At 39.8% G+C, this 17,239-nt stretch overlaps 1 protein-coding gene across 14 annotated transcripts in view; it reads right to left on the minus strand.

The window, feature by feature from the left end:
- The window catches only part of MYO9B (myosin IXB), a 76,197-nt gene that overhangs the window by 39,830 nt on the left and 19,128 nt on the right, over nucleotides 1–17,239 (minus strand). For all 14 annotated transcript variants that reach the window (XM_037886051.2, XM_043536037.1, XM_043536038.1 and 11 more), the window contains one exon: nucleotides 3,131–3,225. In XM_037886051.2, the coding sequence (XP_037741979.1) occupies nucleotides 3,131–3,225 (95 nt within the window). The remainder of the gene's footprint in view (nucleotides 1–3,130; nucleotides 3,226–17,239) is intronic.

Raw genomic sequence — 17,239 nt, forward strand, 5'->3', positions numbered from 1 at the left:
GAGGCCAGAAAGCAGGGAACCCAATGTTGGAAACTGTATGGCAAGTAAGCAACAGAACAATCTACTCTTCCACAGGGGATACAAATGGACAAAGAACGAAGCCAGAGCTGAAGTAGCCTTTTCTCATGCTGGAGACAGAAAACAAATGAATTCACATGGTACCAATCTCCTGAGTTGGGGTGACTTCATCTGTAAAGATGCCAGATTTATCCAGAATAATACTCAAAGCACTGAAACAGAGTGGAGGCTTGTTGTTCATCTCTGAAGTGTTTAAGAAACAGCAATGATATAAATAAGACTTTTCAATGGAACATTGCATTGAAACCCCAGCAACAGTTAACTGTTACAATTTCAGTACCTGGAATAACACAGACAGGTTTGCGGCATAGACCAGAACTCCTTTTTAATGTTCTAAGCTATCTCATTCCACCTCATGAAAGCAGAACCTTAATGTGTTTACAGAAATGTGTGGTGTGATGCTGCTATGTATTCTGCATACATACTACGAAGTTTACACACCAAGACAGAAACAGATTTCAGCGTATGACATTAGATGGATAATTAAGTGCAAAGACATCATATAGGAGGCAATTATTGGACAAAACCTATTACTTGTAATGAAAGATCCAGTATAACATCTAATTGTTGCTGTAGTAAATAACCTTTAATCACTTTATACAACTGATATAAAGTTACTCCACTTTTGGATCGGAGCACTCCTAAAGAATAACCTGCAACGTTTAATGTCTATTGCAGAGTTCAAGTTCTATTTAGACACCATCATATTGATTTTTTTAATGCGTTTTGTAACTACGATGCCCCAGCTAAAACGAATCTACATTTGGGAACCTTTTTTTTTTTTTTTTTTTTTTTTTTTAAACCAACACATTGAATTCTCCACTCCTCTTCAGCTACATTAAGCCCAAGTAATAGCTAATGCCTGTGTACAAAGTTTTAACTACCTTGTTTAGTGTCATTTTCTTCTGCACCTGTCCTTCAACTGGTGTGTGACTTCTCTAAAAAAACAAAACTTCCTCAATTCTATTTCACTTCTCCCCAAACTCTATTCAAATAGTAGATTTGAAACTATTTTAAATTACAACATGGAGAGGACAATGGAACAGCCACCGTTTAGCAGGAAATTAAATATACAGTGACAATCTTAAGAACGGCCACAGTGGGTCAGACCAATGGTCCATCTAGCCCAGTATCCTGTCTTCTGACAGTGGCCAATGCCAGGTGCTTCACAGGGAATGAACAGGACAGGTAATCAAGTGATCCATCCCATTCCCCATTCCCAGCTTCTGGCAAGCGGAGGATAGGGACATTGCAGAGCATGGTTTTGCATTCCTGCTATCCTGGCTAATAGCCATTGATGGATCTGTCTTCCATGAAGTTATCTAGTTCTTTTTTTAACCCTGTTGTAGTCTGGGCCTTCACAACATCCCCTAGCCAGGAGTTCTGCAGGTTGACTGTGCCTATTAATTTAATTGGGTGACCCCCTAGTTCTTGTGTTATGTGGAGTAAACAACACTTCCTTATTTACTTTCTCCACACCAGTCATAATTTTATAGACCTCTATCATATTCCCCCCCAGCTGTGTCTTTTCCAAGCTGAAGAGTTCCACTCTTACTAATCTCTCCTCATATGGAAGCTGTTCCATACTCCTAATCATTTTTGTTGCCCTTTTCTGTACCTTTTCCAATTTTAACCAGTTACTGATCCATGAGAGGACCTTCCCTCTTATCCCATGACAGCTTACTTTGCTTAAGAGCCTTTGGTGAGCGACCCTTGTCAAATGCTTTCTGAAAATCTACGTACACTCTTTCCACTGTATCACTCTTGTCCACATGCTTGTTGACCCCCTCAAAGAATTCTAGTAGATTGGTGATTTCCCTTTACAAAAACATGTTGACTCTTCCCCAACAAATCATGTTCATCTATGTGTCTGACAGTTCTGTTCTTTACCATCGTTTTAACCAGTTTGCCCAGTACTGAAGTTAAGCTTACCAGCCTGTAATTGCCGGGATCGCTCTGGAGCCTTTTAAAAATATTGACATCACATTAACTATCTACCAGTCATCTGGTACAGAAGCTGATTTAAGTGATAGGTTACATACCACAGTTAGTAGTTCTGCAATTTCACATTTGGGTTCCTTCAGAATTCTTGGATGAATACGATCTGGTCCTGGTGACTTACTGATGTTAAATTGATCAATTTGTTCTAAAACCTCCTCTAATAATACCTCAATCTGGGACAGTTCCTCAGATTTGTCACCTTAAAAAAATGGCTCAGGTGTGGGAATCTCCCTCACATGCTCAGTCATGAAGACTGATGCAAATAATACATTTAGTTTCTCCGCAATAGCCTCATCTTCCTTATGTGCTCCTTCAGCATCTCGATCGTCCCCACTGATTGTCTAGCAGCTATTTCTGATGTACTTAAAAAAATTTTTGCTGTTACTTTTTGAATCTTTGGCTAGCCGTTCTTCAAATTCTTTTTTGGCCTTCCTAATTATATTTTTACAGTTCACTTGCCAGAGTTTATGCTCCTTTCTATTTTCCTCAATAGGATTTAACTTCCCTTTTTTTTTTTTTTTTTTTTTTAAAAGGATCCCTTTTTGCCTCTGCTTCTTTTACTTTGTTGTTTGGACAAAATCTTAACTTGTATTAATTACACTGTTAATTGTATTACTAATTTAAACTGTGTTATTAAAAACATGGCTCTGTAGGGATATATTCAAATGAAATTAATTATCTTGGCCAATGTGGCCTAGCAGACAGAGCACTGGACTGACTCAGCACATCTGGCCCTACTTCCAGCTCTGCCAGTAGCATACTGGGTAAGCTTGGGCAAGCCACTTCCTCTGTGTGCACCTCAGCAAACTGGGGATGAGACGGATACTGACCTCTGACCTACTGAGGAAAAGTACTAGGTATTGTTTTTACGCGGGCTACGAAAAATCCAAACGAAATGAAGTTATGTATCTTTGAAATCACCACCCACAGAAACAGATCATTCACATATGTGGAATGCTTAAATGAAAAGCTATTTCAGACTCCATCAAGTCTGCACAAAACTTTAAGAACATACAGTTTATCTCCGGAAAGAACTTCATGCCATACTTACCCTCGGACAATACCATTCTCCAAATAGTTGACTTGAATGAATTTTCCAAAACGACTGGAGTTGTTGTTATGTGCTGTTTTTGCATTTCCGAAAGCCTGTAACAAAGAACAGGGTGAGTCTATATTTTCATCAGTGAAACAGAGTAAGCTGGTACATAGCTTCCACTGTTCATTGTTTATCCAACTACTGGTTGGCACTAAACACGCAAAATCCTAATGAAAGAGCAAGATGCATGTGCTATAAGAATGAACAGTTGCTAAGACTCCTTTCTTATTTGTTATATATCAGTACATTTTGCTCAGACGATATTTCAGGATTTGAGGAAGGGGACTCTTACATTTATTAGAAATTACTTTAATATGGAACACGAACAGCCAAGATTAAAAAAAGCTTAACAAAGGAAACCACAGTTAAAACAGCCTGAATTCATTAGAAAGCAAGTATGACCTTAGAGAAGGATCTTGTGTAGGGGAAGAAAGCTGCAACTACCAAGGAAGTACCTCTCCGTAGTCAAAACCACAAAGTGAGCAAGCTTCCTGTTTCCAAAAATGAATCCCACCCTCTATGTTACAAAGTAATATAAAAGTTGCTTTGTCTTTAAAGAGAAAAATATGAAATTAAACTCTTTTTTGCAAAGTTAGCCTATTTGAATTCTGAGGGTTAATCAAACTAATCTTGTATGAAAAAATGGAAGTTCACAGATATGGCTTTGGTTAGCAGAAATTCATCTTGGAATTGCTCTCAGAGTGAACTGGTCCTTTCAACATTTTTTTCAACTAATGAATGAATTTTAGGTTCATTAGTATTTGTCATGAAGAGACTTGCATTAGCAGCTTTCAGGAGTAGAATTCAGTCTGACAGTCTAAAATCTCTCTCCAGAGAAACAATAATTAGCTGCTAGAATTTGTTTCCTCTTTTCTCACTTTAATGAATAACTTTCCCCAGACTCAGAGAAGGATGGAAGAGGAACAACAAATACTGTAGCCATGACACTAAAGACAGCAGATCACTACCTCCAGTGCCTCTAACACAGGAGTTCTCAAACTTCACTGCACCACAACCCCCTTCTGAAACCCAAAATTATTACATGACCCCAGATGGGGGGACCGAAGCCTGAACCTGCTCAAGCCCCACGGCCCTGGGCGGGGGAAGATGAAGCCCAAGGGCTTCAGCCCCAGACAAGAGGCCTGTAACCTGAGCCCTGCCACCCAGGGCTGAAGCTCTTGGGCTTCGGCCCTGGGGCTCAGGCTTCAGCCATGGGACCGAGCAAGTCTAAACCAGCCCTGGTGACCCCATTAAAACAGGGTCACAACACACTCTGGGGTCCTGACCCACAGTTTGACACAATGACATGTCTGTTCAGCTTGGCATGCCCCATCCGCAGGTTCCAATTTAAATGTCATTAACCCACCTACTCAAGCTCTGCCTGTATTGCTGTTACAGATTATAGATCAGTTTTGGCCTAACACTATTTGAACAACCTTCCCTCTGTGGGCCAGTTTATGGACCAGACAGCAGCACATTTACTTGACCTTGATAGCCAGACTTTCAGTTTGAAATACTTCAGCAGCAATTTTATTGCCTTTAGCCTCAGGGGAGTTAAGATATAAAATGTGAGAATACCAGCCTGCCTTCAATTAATTTTCTGCCATACACTTCACGGGGTTTCATCCCTCTCACTGGACTCTACGGAAAACTCCTGACTGGCAGCCCTCCTACAGTAGCCTGGTGGAAGAGCCAAAGGGTTAATTTAGGAGTAGCTGAGAGCAGGAAGCTAGGGATGGTCATTTGGAGATGAGCTTTCAGGAGTGGGGGTTCCTGGGACGAGCAATGTGTATATGGAATGAGCAGGTGGAAAGGATGTGTATGAAAGGTGTGTGGAATAGATATGGTGCACATGGAATGGGTGAATCTGAGAGCCGAATGAGTGGCTATATCTATGAAAAGTAGTGGATGGGTGGGTGCAGAATTAGAGGCTGCACAACTGAAAGGAAGCAGATGCAGAAAGAATGTTGTCTGTGGAATGCATGTGTAATGAGTTGGGATAAAGTGAAAGAGGGTGTGTAATAAATGTGTGGAGTGGGTAATTAGGATAAATGGGCAATATGTATTTACAGATATATGTACTTTATGCAAATTAATGTAAATGACCACACATTTATTTAAAAAGGAATCTGCTAGGTTTTGTCTCCAAGAGTTGGAAGGTATTGACTCCCTTTTGTTGTAACTGCCACACAATGTTAAGACTTTAAGATGCATTCCATGCCAGGCAGTCTCTCTGTGGAATCTATACCCTAGAAGTGCCCATGGATTTCATGATTATTCAGGTTATGATGGCTCTGGGATGCATAGTCAGCCAAAAAAATAGGAGGTTACATACTGTAACTGGAGGTTCTTCAGGATGTGTGATCCCTATCCGTATTCCACACAAGTGGAATAAACTAGGGACCATTACTTGAAGAAGAAGGATGTGTTTCTGTGTTTTAATGGAGTGCACCAAATCTGAAGATACCAACAGCCCCAGCACAGGAAGAAATCATTACTGAAACCTCTGTTATCCTATACTTAAAGTTGTAAGTTGGGAATTCTTAACAGGAACACTTGTTGCGACTTAATAGACAGCACTGAAAACTGTTTAATGTTGCCATATCCCTAACATTTAATTGTGACTTTTTAAAATGTTTATCATTTGGTATTAAATCTTAATAAAGATCCTTTATACATTTCTTAAAAATAGCCAGAAGTCAAGACAAAAATCAAACCAAAGGTATTATAGCGGAGGTATATTTAAGGGGATCTTGTCACTTGATTAAAATGCACACAGAAATAACCTCGTGCAGTCAGTGTGGAAAGGCAGCAGTTTAGAAAATATTACACCTCCAAGTGTGAACTTTATCTGCAGAAAGTTCTGCCACAAGCATTTCCCATGCAAACTTCAAGCAGCATCAGTTATGAATTCCCAGATGAAATCTGTGTTTCCTAATACAACAAATCCATGGAATAATTTCACCGAAAGGCCATGTATGACAGCATCCTGAAAATGACAGCCATAAACAAACCATTGGGACAGTTATGGCGTAAGCATCAATGGCGCATTGCATCAACGCTAATCACGCTGTTTCGTTTGCAGTTCTCATTGGAATCCATGCTTGTACTAGAGTACACTACACTGTTGCAGTTGCACTGTCCCACACTTCAGCACAGATCCCTGAAACAGTCTCTTCTGAGAAGATTTCTATGGTTTTCTGCTAGCTTTCTGAGAACACACTGTAAGGCATTTGAACACACATGTTCAAGGACACATTTTCAGGATTGCAGTCAATGAATGTTTACATCCTTGTACATTTCATATTACACACCAGTGACTCGGATACTGCGCATTAGCTATGGATTTGATTACTGCTTTGCTTTTGTTATATCACCAGCATTCCTTAATGTATTCTTGTAACTACCACCTAACAAGTAATTCTCAATGTTATCTCTTTGATTTTACTCCACTCACAGGCATGGATCTCTGAGGGAACACGCAGATAACTCATTTTGGATATGTCTGGTATATTTAGAAAACCCTGGTTGATTAATCAATTTTATAGTTAATGGAACTGATGTCAATCCATAAATAGGAATTCCTGTGACATCAGAACAATGAACAATCCATGACACAAGAAGTTAAATCTGCCCCTCTCCACCAAGTATTGGCTTAGCTATGGCTTTCAAGAGAATGTCACCAATTACCTCTCATTTAGAGTAAAAAAAATCAGCAGTATTAAACCTCACCAAACTGCAAACTAGGGAAGACCCCCTGTAAAGGATTCGTAGACCTACTCTGCAAAGAATCAACTACATGCAAAAAATTGGTCTTAAGGCTGTCAGTTTGCCACCTACTAAAAAATCCACAGTGTACTAGGTTTGCCCGAGTATAATCTATTTACAAGCAAGCAGGCATCCTGGAGTTAATTAATAAGAAATCCCATAATCCTTGTTTGCTAAAAGACACTTTACTTATTACTCATGCAAGCAATGCATATGATTTAAAAAACTATCCAATGGCTCAGATGACCTCACCTCTGGTATTTAGTCTAAGCACATAGCAAATTCTCAAAAGATGATGTAAAATATATCTGTTTTATATACTCTTTGAAATGTGTTTACTGGTTTTGTCTCATTGTCAATTACACCCATTACTCCCTTTTACACATTCCAAATAGCTAAAAATTTCAAAATACTGAGTAATGTTTGACCTTGCACCCAAATCAGAAGCAAATACCACTTCAGCATGTTTTTTACCCCTTACGTCATAGTGCTCTATATCATAGAGAATAGGACTGAGCATTATTTACTGTATAATTTGGTGAGGTTACTAAAAACAAAAAGTTACATTTTCCTCTTAAAACCAGCTAGGCTGAACAATGTTTTAACAGGATTTACAGGTGCAAGCTACACCAAATTAAGCCAGGTCTAAATTAATTTAAGAGGGTCCACACACAGTTTCACCAATTCATCAAAGTCTATTTTTTTAAAAATCACACCTTTAGTTAAAATAGTGCAATTTTGTGTGTGGACAAGGCCTAAATAAGTTTTAATTCACAGGTTTAGTTATTTCTGTGCAAGTCTGTGTGTGGACACACTTTTTTCGGAATAAAAGTATCCATACAGACTCTGAAATAAGGTATGCACTGAAATTTCTGCACTGAAATAAGGTGTGTGAATTAATGCCAATTTAATTATTTCAGTGCAAGTTTGTGTGCAGACCCCAGGTAACTGAAAATAAGGGTCTATAAAGGAAAACAATCCCTGCTCACAAAACCCTCCTGAAGTGAAAGTAACAAGAAAGGAAACCTAGATAGTCATAAAGTAGATACTGTGGTTGGCTATTAAAGCACATTTAATGAGGACTTGTAGAACCACAAAGGAACACACCGAGTCCCCAGATTGCCTTATAAATAAGATATCATTGGCCACAACTACAAAAGTGAGAAATATTATGACACAACTGAAGACTGCATTGGGAGAGGATTGCGTATAGGCATAAAGCACTGGTAGGTGAACCCAACATTTACAATATGGCACCTCCTAGAGGCCTCAACCTGGTCAGGGTCCCATTGTGTGAGGCACTGCACATACAGATAAAACAAAGACAGTGCAAGCCTAGAGCTCAAAATGTAGAATTATGAGAAGACGACTAGAGGATAAACAGAGATTTTGGGGTGGGGTGAGGAACATGCAGAAACACCTCCACAGTCAGAGAATCACAACAGTTCTACAATTCCATTCGGAGCCCCTGCGTATGTAAGGACCAAAGCCAGAATTAGGTCCACGATGTCCATTTCTAATTATAGAACTGTCCAGTTTTATGGGATTATGCATATTTATTAATTACTATCAAGAGTGAACTAGTTTCATTACTCTGGGAGATAAAGCAACCCAGTGAATCAAGCTCACCATAGTTGGATCCAGTGCTTGACGGACATCCACACCCAACTAGCAAACAGGAGTGGCAAACGGGAGTTTTGCGAGGAAGTTCTCCAGGTGAAGGAGAAGTGACTAGGTGACCTTTGGGGTGAGTTTGCTGTCTGCTGTGTGCCTGCTTGAAAGAAATGTATAATGTGGTCTGTTGGGAAGTGGTGGGGGCCTGTATGCTGAGCCTAGCATAGTTTCCTAAGGAGCTCTATCCTTTTATCCTAATCCCTTTAGAATCCCTTAACAAGAGAGTGGGTCTAACTCAGGGAGAACGAGCATTTAAAATGCCAGCTAGTAAGCAACTAGAAAAGCGAGTGAACTGGAGAAGCAAGTGGGGGACTTAAGAGAGCTAGATATACCTAAAAATATTCTCTAAACTTAGGCCAATAACTCCCTCACACACAGGGCAAAAAACACACACACATACAAAGACCAAACACACACAAAAGACCCTGCAAGAGTAAAAACAGTGCAGGCAGAAGTCCAGCAGCAGGGTGGGAGGTAAAATGCGTATCATTTTATTGCACTGAATGCAGCACGTCTGATTACCTACCTTGTGGGCTGGTGGCATGTGTGTGTATTTGGTGCAAGCAGCTTATGGCCCTCAGAGACCAAGTACGGGCTCTTGAGACCAGGGTGGGTGAACTGCAGGAGCTAAGGGATGCAGAGAGGTACATACATGAGACTTTCCGAGACAACAGACCAGCCCCACCCCCAATCTGACAGCCACCACTCTGGTGAGGAGGATGAAAGTCTCAGGGCAGGATAACATTAAGATGGAACCATCATGTAGTTGGGGCCCTCCTTCCACATGATGTCATGGTATCATCTTACACTGAGTATACCTCTCCAGGGAAGGGGACTCCAGTTATTAGGAAGAGACAGGTAAAAGTACTGTGAAATTTGATTATTAGAAATATCTATATTTGGTTTTGTAATGACCAGGAGAACTGCATGGAGAATGGCCTGCTGGGCGCAAAGGTTGTGGACCTCTTGAGATATCTAGACAGATGTATGTACAGTGCTGGGGAGGAGCTGGTGGTCGTGGTACTTGTAGGTACCAATGGCATAGGTAAAGAAGGAGATAGCTCCTGGAGGCCAAATTTACGCTGCCAAGGAACAGATTAAAGTCCGGGACCTCGATGGTAGCGTTCTCTGAAATGCTGCCAGTTCCACACATGAGGCCAGTTAGAAAGGCAGAACTGCAGGATCTCACCGAGTACATGAGACAACGACATTTGGAGGAGGGATTTAGGTTTATTAGGAACTGAAGAATGTTTTAGGACAGGAGGAGCCTATTCAGGAAGGATGAGCTCCACCTACACCAAAATGGAACAAGATCGCTGGCATGTAAAATTAAGAACAGTGTAGAAGAGTTTTTAAGCTAAGGGCTAAGGGAAAGCTGGCAGGTGCATAGGAGCACACGGTTTGGACAGAGACATCCCTCAGGGGAGGATTTATTAATGGGGATACTCTATATCCTAGTAAAGAGGAGGGGACAGAAGTTGCCAAAGCATAGTTAGAAACTGAAGAGAAAGAGTCAAATAAAATAAAGAGTCCTATCCAATTGCATCACACAGACAACTAAATATTGACAAATTTTATAAGTGCTTGTATACAAAAGCAAGAAGTCTAAATATTAAGATGGGTGAACTGCAGTGCCTGGCATTAAATGAAGATATTGATCTAACAGACATCACAGAAACTGTGTGTAACAATGAGAATCAATGGGACACAGTAATACTAGGGGAAAAAATAGATAGGAACGACAGAGTAGATTGCACTAGTAGTGTAGTGGCACTATATGTAAAAAAAAAGCATAGAGTCAAATATATGAAAAAATCTTAAATGAATCAAACTGTATCATAAAACCTTTACAGATATACTATTCAAGCATGGAATTTCTGAGTATAGCAATAATAATACACTACTGACAACCTGACCAGGATGGTCATGACCTTCTTGTAAACTAGGGAAATACAACCTAGGTGGAGCTACTATAAGGTGGGTTCAGTGGTTGTAAAACCCTTTCCAGAGAGTAGTTAACAGTGGTTCACTGTCAAGCTGGAAGCGCATATTGAGTGGGGTACTGCAGGTCTCGGTCCTGGGTCCAGTTCTGTCCAATATTTTCATCAGTGATTTAGATAATGGCATAGAGAGTATACTTACAGAGTTTGCGAATGATAAAAAGCTGGGAGGGGTTGCAAATGCTTTGGAGGATAGGATTAAAATTCAAAATGATCTGGACAAACTGAAGAAATCATCTGAAGTAAACAGGATGAAATTCAATAGGGACAAATGCAAAGTACTCCACTTAGGAAGAAACAATCAGTTGCACACATACAAAATGGGAAATGACTGCCTACGAAAGAATACTGGGGTAGAGCAAACTAGGGATCATAGTGGATCACAAGCTAAATATGAGTCAACAGTGTAACACTGTTGCAAAAACAAACAAACAAACAAAAAAACAAGCAAACATCATTCTGGGATGTATTATCAAGAATGTTGTAAGCAAGACATAAGAAGTAATTCTTCCGCTCTACTCTGCGCTGATAAGGGCTCAACTGGAGTATTGTGTCCAGTTCTGGGTGCCACATTTCAGGAAAGATGAGGACAAATTGGAGAAAGTCCAGAAGAGAGCAACAAAAAATGATTAAAGGTCTAGAAAACATGACCTATGAGGAAAGATTGAAAAAACTGGGTTTGCTTAGTCTGGAATAGAGAAGATGGGAGAGGGGAAGGAGGAAACATGATTACAGTCTTCAAGTACATAAAAGGTTGTTACAAGGAGAAGGGAGAAAAATTGTTCTAGTTAACCTCTGAGGACAGGACAAGGAGCAATGGGCTTAAATTGCAGCAAGGGAGGTTTAGGTGGGACATTAGGAAAAACTTCCTGTCAGGGTAGTTAAGCACCGGAATAAATTGCCCAGGGAGGTTGTGGAATCTCCATCACTGGAGGTTTTTAAGAGGTTAGACAAACATTTATCAGGAATGGTCTAGTTATTACTTAGTCCTGGCTTGAGTGCAGGGGATTAGCGTAGATGACCTCTCAAGGTCCCTTCCAGTCCTACACTTCTGTGACGACAGTAATTCTGAAATCCTCAGGGAGATTAGAGAGGCTACAGAAAACAGAAAACCAAATCATAATGGGGGATTTCCATTAGCCCCATATTGATTGGGAACATGTCACCTCAGGGAGGATGCAGAGATATAATTTCTAGATATCATTAATGACCACTTCTTGGAGCAGCTAGTCCAGGCCTCTCCCCTTGTGGATTCAATTCGTGATTTAGTACAAAGTACACAGCATGTGGTCCAAGAGGTGAGTACAACTGAACTGCTCAGTAATAGTGACTAAAATGTAATTAAATTTAACATCCTTGTGTGGGGGTGAGGAGAATACCAAAGAAACCCACCATGGCACCACTTAACTCAAAAAGGAGAACCAAAAAAAAAAAACAAAAAAAACCCACCCAGGAGATTAGTTAAGTGAAGTTCTGTAGAAGGAACAGTCACAGGAGTGAAATGCCTACAAGTTGCATGGAAACTTAAAAAAACACCATAATTAGAGACTTAACCCATTTTATACCCCCCCCATTAAAGAAAAAAAAAAAAAAAGATGACCAAAAATATGCCACCATGGCTAAATAGCAGAGTAAAAGAGGCAGTTAGAGAGAAAAAGACATCATTTAAAAATTGGAAGTTGAATCCTACTGAGGAAAATAGAAAGGAACAAACTCTGGCAAGTTGAGTATAAAAGGATAATTAGGCAGCCCAAAAAAGAATATGAAGAGCAACTAGCAAAAGACACAAACTAACACCAGGGTTTTTTTTTTGTTTTTTTTTAAAGTACGTCAGAAGGAGGATTCCTGCCAAACAATCAGTGGGGCCAATGAACAATCAAGGTATTAAACATAAAGAAGTACTACTTCACACAATGTACAGTCAACCTGTGGGACTTGTTGCCACGGGATGTTGAAGGCCAAAACGATAACTGGGTTCAAATTACAAATTAGACGAGTTCATGGAGGATAGGTCCACCACTGGCTATTAGCCAAAATGGTCAGGGATGCAACCCCGTGCTCTGGGTATCCCTAAGCCTCTGACTGCCAGAAGCTGGGTCTGAACGACAAGGGATGGATCTCTTAATTAGTTGCGCTGTTCTGTTCATTCCCTCTGAAGCAGCTGACACTAGCCACTGTCAGTCGGACCCAGCACAGCCATTCTTATGTTCTTAACTAGAGAGAATAGTGCAGTCTTGGTCTGTAAAGGCTAATGACACGACCAGTGCATGGTGTCTGAATGTCTGGGGAACTCTGGACAATCCATGTGGTGAGTACACTTAAGAGCAAAGAGGTATTTTATCAGTAGGCTAAAAACCCCAACATGTCAGGCCACATTTGACATGTAACTAGAAGCTACTAAGGTTTAAGTGAATAAAAAAAGGGAACTGCCATGCCTTTTGTGACTATGATCATTTTATAAAGTGTATGTCCTCAGAACAGCATTTACTTTAAATAGAACATAGTCTACACCCACTAAATATATTATGCAGGCTTTTGTGGCAAATGTGAATGAAAACCAGAGCTGAAGTACCACTTAGTCTTGGCCCACCTCATACCAACATCACAGGCTCAGCAGATCTGTAATACAGGAAACTGAGGGCTGGCAGCAAGCTCAAACTGTTTTACTCTGTTTTCCATTTCTAGCGGGTTAGCAAATTGAGAACTTTACTTTCCATAACTAAGTTTAGCAGCTTCTCCCTAGCATGAATTGGCTGGGCTCTGGGAAAGCCTGACTTTTTCTACCTTTGGGGTTCTGCTGTCATATTAATTCATTTTTAGCAATTTCTTATTTATTAAGGAATGCGGCTTACAAGAGAAACACTTACAGGCAGTATTAATAGCTTGGGCCACTCTTATTTGGAACCATCCTTTGAAGAGAATTAAGTTTCATGAAGACGCCTCCAGGAATACATTATCCAAATGGCAGAAGAGTACCTAGTGCCATTTTTATTTCACCTATCATCTCTATAATATCCTTGAGTAACCTGGAATCCTCCTGTCAAATCAAACTAAGACAAGAATCAAAATTGTTCCACAACTGAAGAGGTACCCCAATCTATTCCACAGTCTGTGCTACCATCTTCCACTTCAGAGGCACCATGCTTTATTATTTCAGTGGATTAGGAAGGCCATTGCTGTAATGAATCCAAGATATCCACGTGTACCAATATTTGGTTTCAGAAGCTGGCTGGATTTTTAGCTGAGTCTTTCAAAAGTAGACATTTACAATGAATTTCTACCACTCCCAAATTATGCAAGTGGCTTTGCCAAGAATGGCTCTTATTTGGAAACTACTGCCAGTGAAGTTTATCAGCACTTCAGAAGGCCAGTATTTATCTTTTTACCAATCTTACAAAATCTCTAACACATATTCTGTGTGTCTTTTAAATAGATTCAATACTTCGCATTTTTCCTTGACAAAGTGACCATACAGAATTCTTGGAGCATTCCAAAACTATGTAGTGAAGTAAAGCCTTCCCAATCATGTGGAATAAGCCTGGAACATAAGTTTCTACAGGACTAGTGCAAAAGTTTAACCAACCCAAACTTTGTCCTTATAAAAAGCTCCCAGGAGATGCTAATTCCTTCAGAGGGAGATAGGGATAGATCACTCCATAATAGCCCTCTTCTGTACACTCCCTCTGAAACTCTGGTATGGGCCACAGTCAGAGACAGGATACTGGGCAAGATGGACCATGGTCTGACCTAGTATGGCAGCTCTTATGTTCTTATAACTTAGTCCATATAAAAATTTCTAAACCCTATGCCCAGCCATAGTTTAGTTTTCCTAAGCACTGCCCATACCAGAAGGCAATCCTCCACTTCAGTAAGAGATTACACTTTAAAGATTAAATTGTTTAAATTGTGGAGAGGAAAACAGAGCCAGCCTAACTTTACGCTCCTATCCATCCTCTGGCACCCACCCAAAACATGTCTGCCATTTTTTGCAGATTCCCTATACTGTTCTAGTGTATCAATAAGGACACCTGTAACAACCACTCTATAGTTAAAACAGCAACAGTTTCATTTCTTAACTCTCTTTTCGCATTTACATAACTTTAAAAAGAAATTTTTTTTTTTTTTTAAGATGAACCATGATCGTTGTACCATCTTTTACCTCTTTTTCATTCCCTCCTTTGTTCCGAAAGAAAGACAGACAGACAGAAAGAAAAGTGACTCCCAAAGGTATCAACTACCACTGCTGGGTGGATCCCCGTAACACGTCAGACACTGGTGACTCATCAGTTAGACGGTGGGTCATATCCAGTCTAAAGGCTGGGAATTCTTAAGTTTGCCTTCAAACCAGTGTCTTGCAGATTAGCACAAAACAGTGTTAAAATGATCTTCACACATGTACTCACCAATTTGAGAGTGGGTAGGGGAAGGAAAAAGCACTTTGGATGATAAATAGTCCATAATCTCCTAATACAAATATGCTGAAATCAGTGTGTAACTGCAGTCCAAAAAAGTAACAGTTTATTTTAACTACAGTGTTTTATTAGCATTTGTATATTAACAAGGGCAGTGCAGTGGCAAATCACTTAATTAGGAGGAAAATATTTCAGTCTGTTTTTTCTCCCTGAGGAATTCTGTTAGGTCACTTTTACAGTTTTGTCTTCCACAGAAAATGAGTAGTCTTCACAATCTATTTTTCTAGATCAGGAGCTGGCAGGAAAACTCCAAAAAAAGCTACCTAGGCAAAGCTGCCTGCAAGTTGCAGAGTCAGGTGAGTTCTGTCCCAGAAAAGAGGGGCAAATGCCACCAACAGAAAACTATTCTCAGAGCTCAAGATGGAGTTATGAAGAAGGAGAAAGTGAGTTAAGCAGAAAAAGCTTTCAATTAGCCCCCGAACTACTTCCTAATTTATTTAGCAGCTTGCTGGCTACATTTTTTAGCACTAAACACTCCAGTTGAATAGCTTTTCCTCTCTAGCAGCTATTACTAAGATAGCTACTATATCCTGAACGTTCAATTGGTCCCCTTGCAGTCTTTAAACAGCTTTTAAAAATTACATCTTGGAAGCTGGAAATTCAACAAAATACCCGTCCCAGGGATGTTACTGTTAGAGATTTTATTAGAACGTTCCATCGTGGCACCTGACAATTTCCCATACATAAACAGACATGTGGAAGATACAGTGTAACAAGAGATGCTTTTCATGTCTATTATGATATTGCATGTGATTGCTATACTATTATCATCTGTAGCAGAAAAAAGACCTTGCTAAAATTATGCATGAAGTCAGAATGCCAGAGAGTGACCCAGGCTGTATTTCCTTTGGTCAAGCGTTGCAGAAGTATAAGCAACAGCAGTCTATTTTCTGACCACCTTAGTTTTCCAAGATCCATGATCTTTTATGCGCTAAGTCCATATTAATCCAGGACTGATTCTTCTTTTGATTTATTTGATATACAATATCTTTCATAGTTAACTAGGACATCTATGAATCATTCTGGCAGATCTAATGTCTCAGAAGTTGGAGAAGGTAGTTTCAAGAAGCATTTAAATTAATCCCATGGCAAGGTGTAGTTGTGGTTCTATTTTTTCCAGAGTCTGGTTATTCTGAGCAAATGATTAGATGATTCAACACTTTCCACTAATTTGAGGAAAGCTGAGCTACCAGCTTTGGCTAACTAGTCTTCACATAGCAAAGAACATGCAGTTTCAGGTTTCCTGACAGGCTATTCTTAAAATATATGATTTTTTTTTAAAATTACAAACAACTTGCCAGTACTATGCCTCCATTCACCCTTTTTACGTTACATTAGAAATGTTGTTATGACTCACTTGAACTCTATGAAAAGGTGAGCCCATTAGCAGATGCCTGGCAACCAGGTATCACTAAAATAAGAGGTCACCAAAAAATGGGGGAAGTTCTAAGCCAATACCTAAAGGCTCTTATAGTCTTACTGCAATCAAGCAGACTTCAGTAACGTTAATAGTCCTTCACATTTCAGAAGGACTCAAAATATAAAGCAAAAACGAAATAGAGTATTGCCAAATGACTAAAACACATTTCAAAGTATTCTTCTGCCCCAAAAATCCCCAGGAAAACTCATTTTCAAAGGAAGATTCCTTGTTGTGTTTGGTTCTATTAAATGAAAAGCCCAAGTGACTCTCACTGTAGCCAAATCACCAACTCTGAAACAGGACATTTTGGTTGCGAACAATTCAGTTTCTGTAAGACAGAACGTTTGCTACAAAGTTTTCATTGCATTCTCCTATTAAACTCATAATTGACTTAAGTATTCATCATCACTTAACAGAATAGGAATTTCCACTAAGAGGACATCTGCACTAAGAAAACTGGGACCCATAATTCTCCACTTCATCAGCTCCAGCTGTGATAATAATGGAGACAGTAGCGCAGACATGAGTTGAACAGTTATTACCATGTTGTCTAACCCTACTGTAAAAATGTGAGTTGTCTATACTTCAAACCTTCACTGCTCCTACTGATTCTCAAGCTGAACTCTTGGAGAATTATAGGTCCTAACCCATATGCAGACATAACCCTACTCATATTTCTTGGTTAGAGTCACAGGTGCCTCCATAACTTCTCTACATGCAGGACTGTACT

Source organism: Chelonia mydas, chromosome 25 (assembly GCF_015237465.2).
Source record: "Chelonia mydas isolate rCheMyd1 chromosome 25, rCheMyd1.pri.v2, whole genome shotgun sequence".
Lineage (NCBI taxonomy): Eukaryota > Metazoa > Chordata > Testudines > Cheloniidae > Chelonia > Chelonia mydas.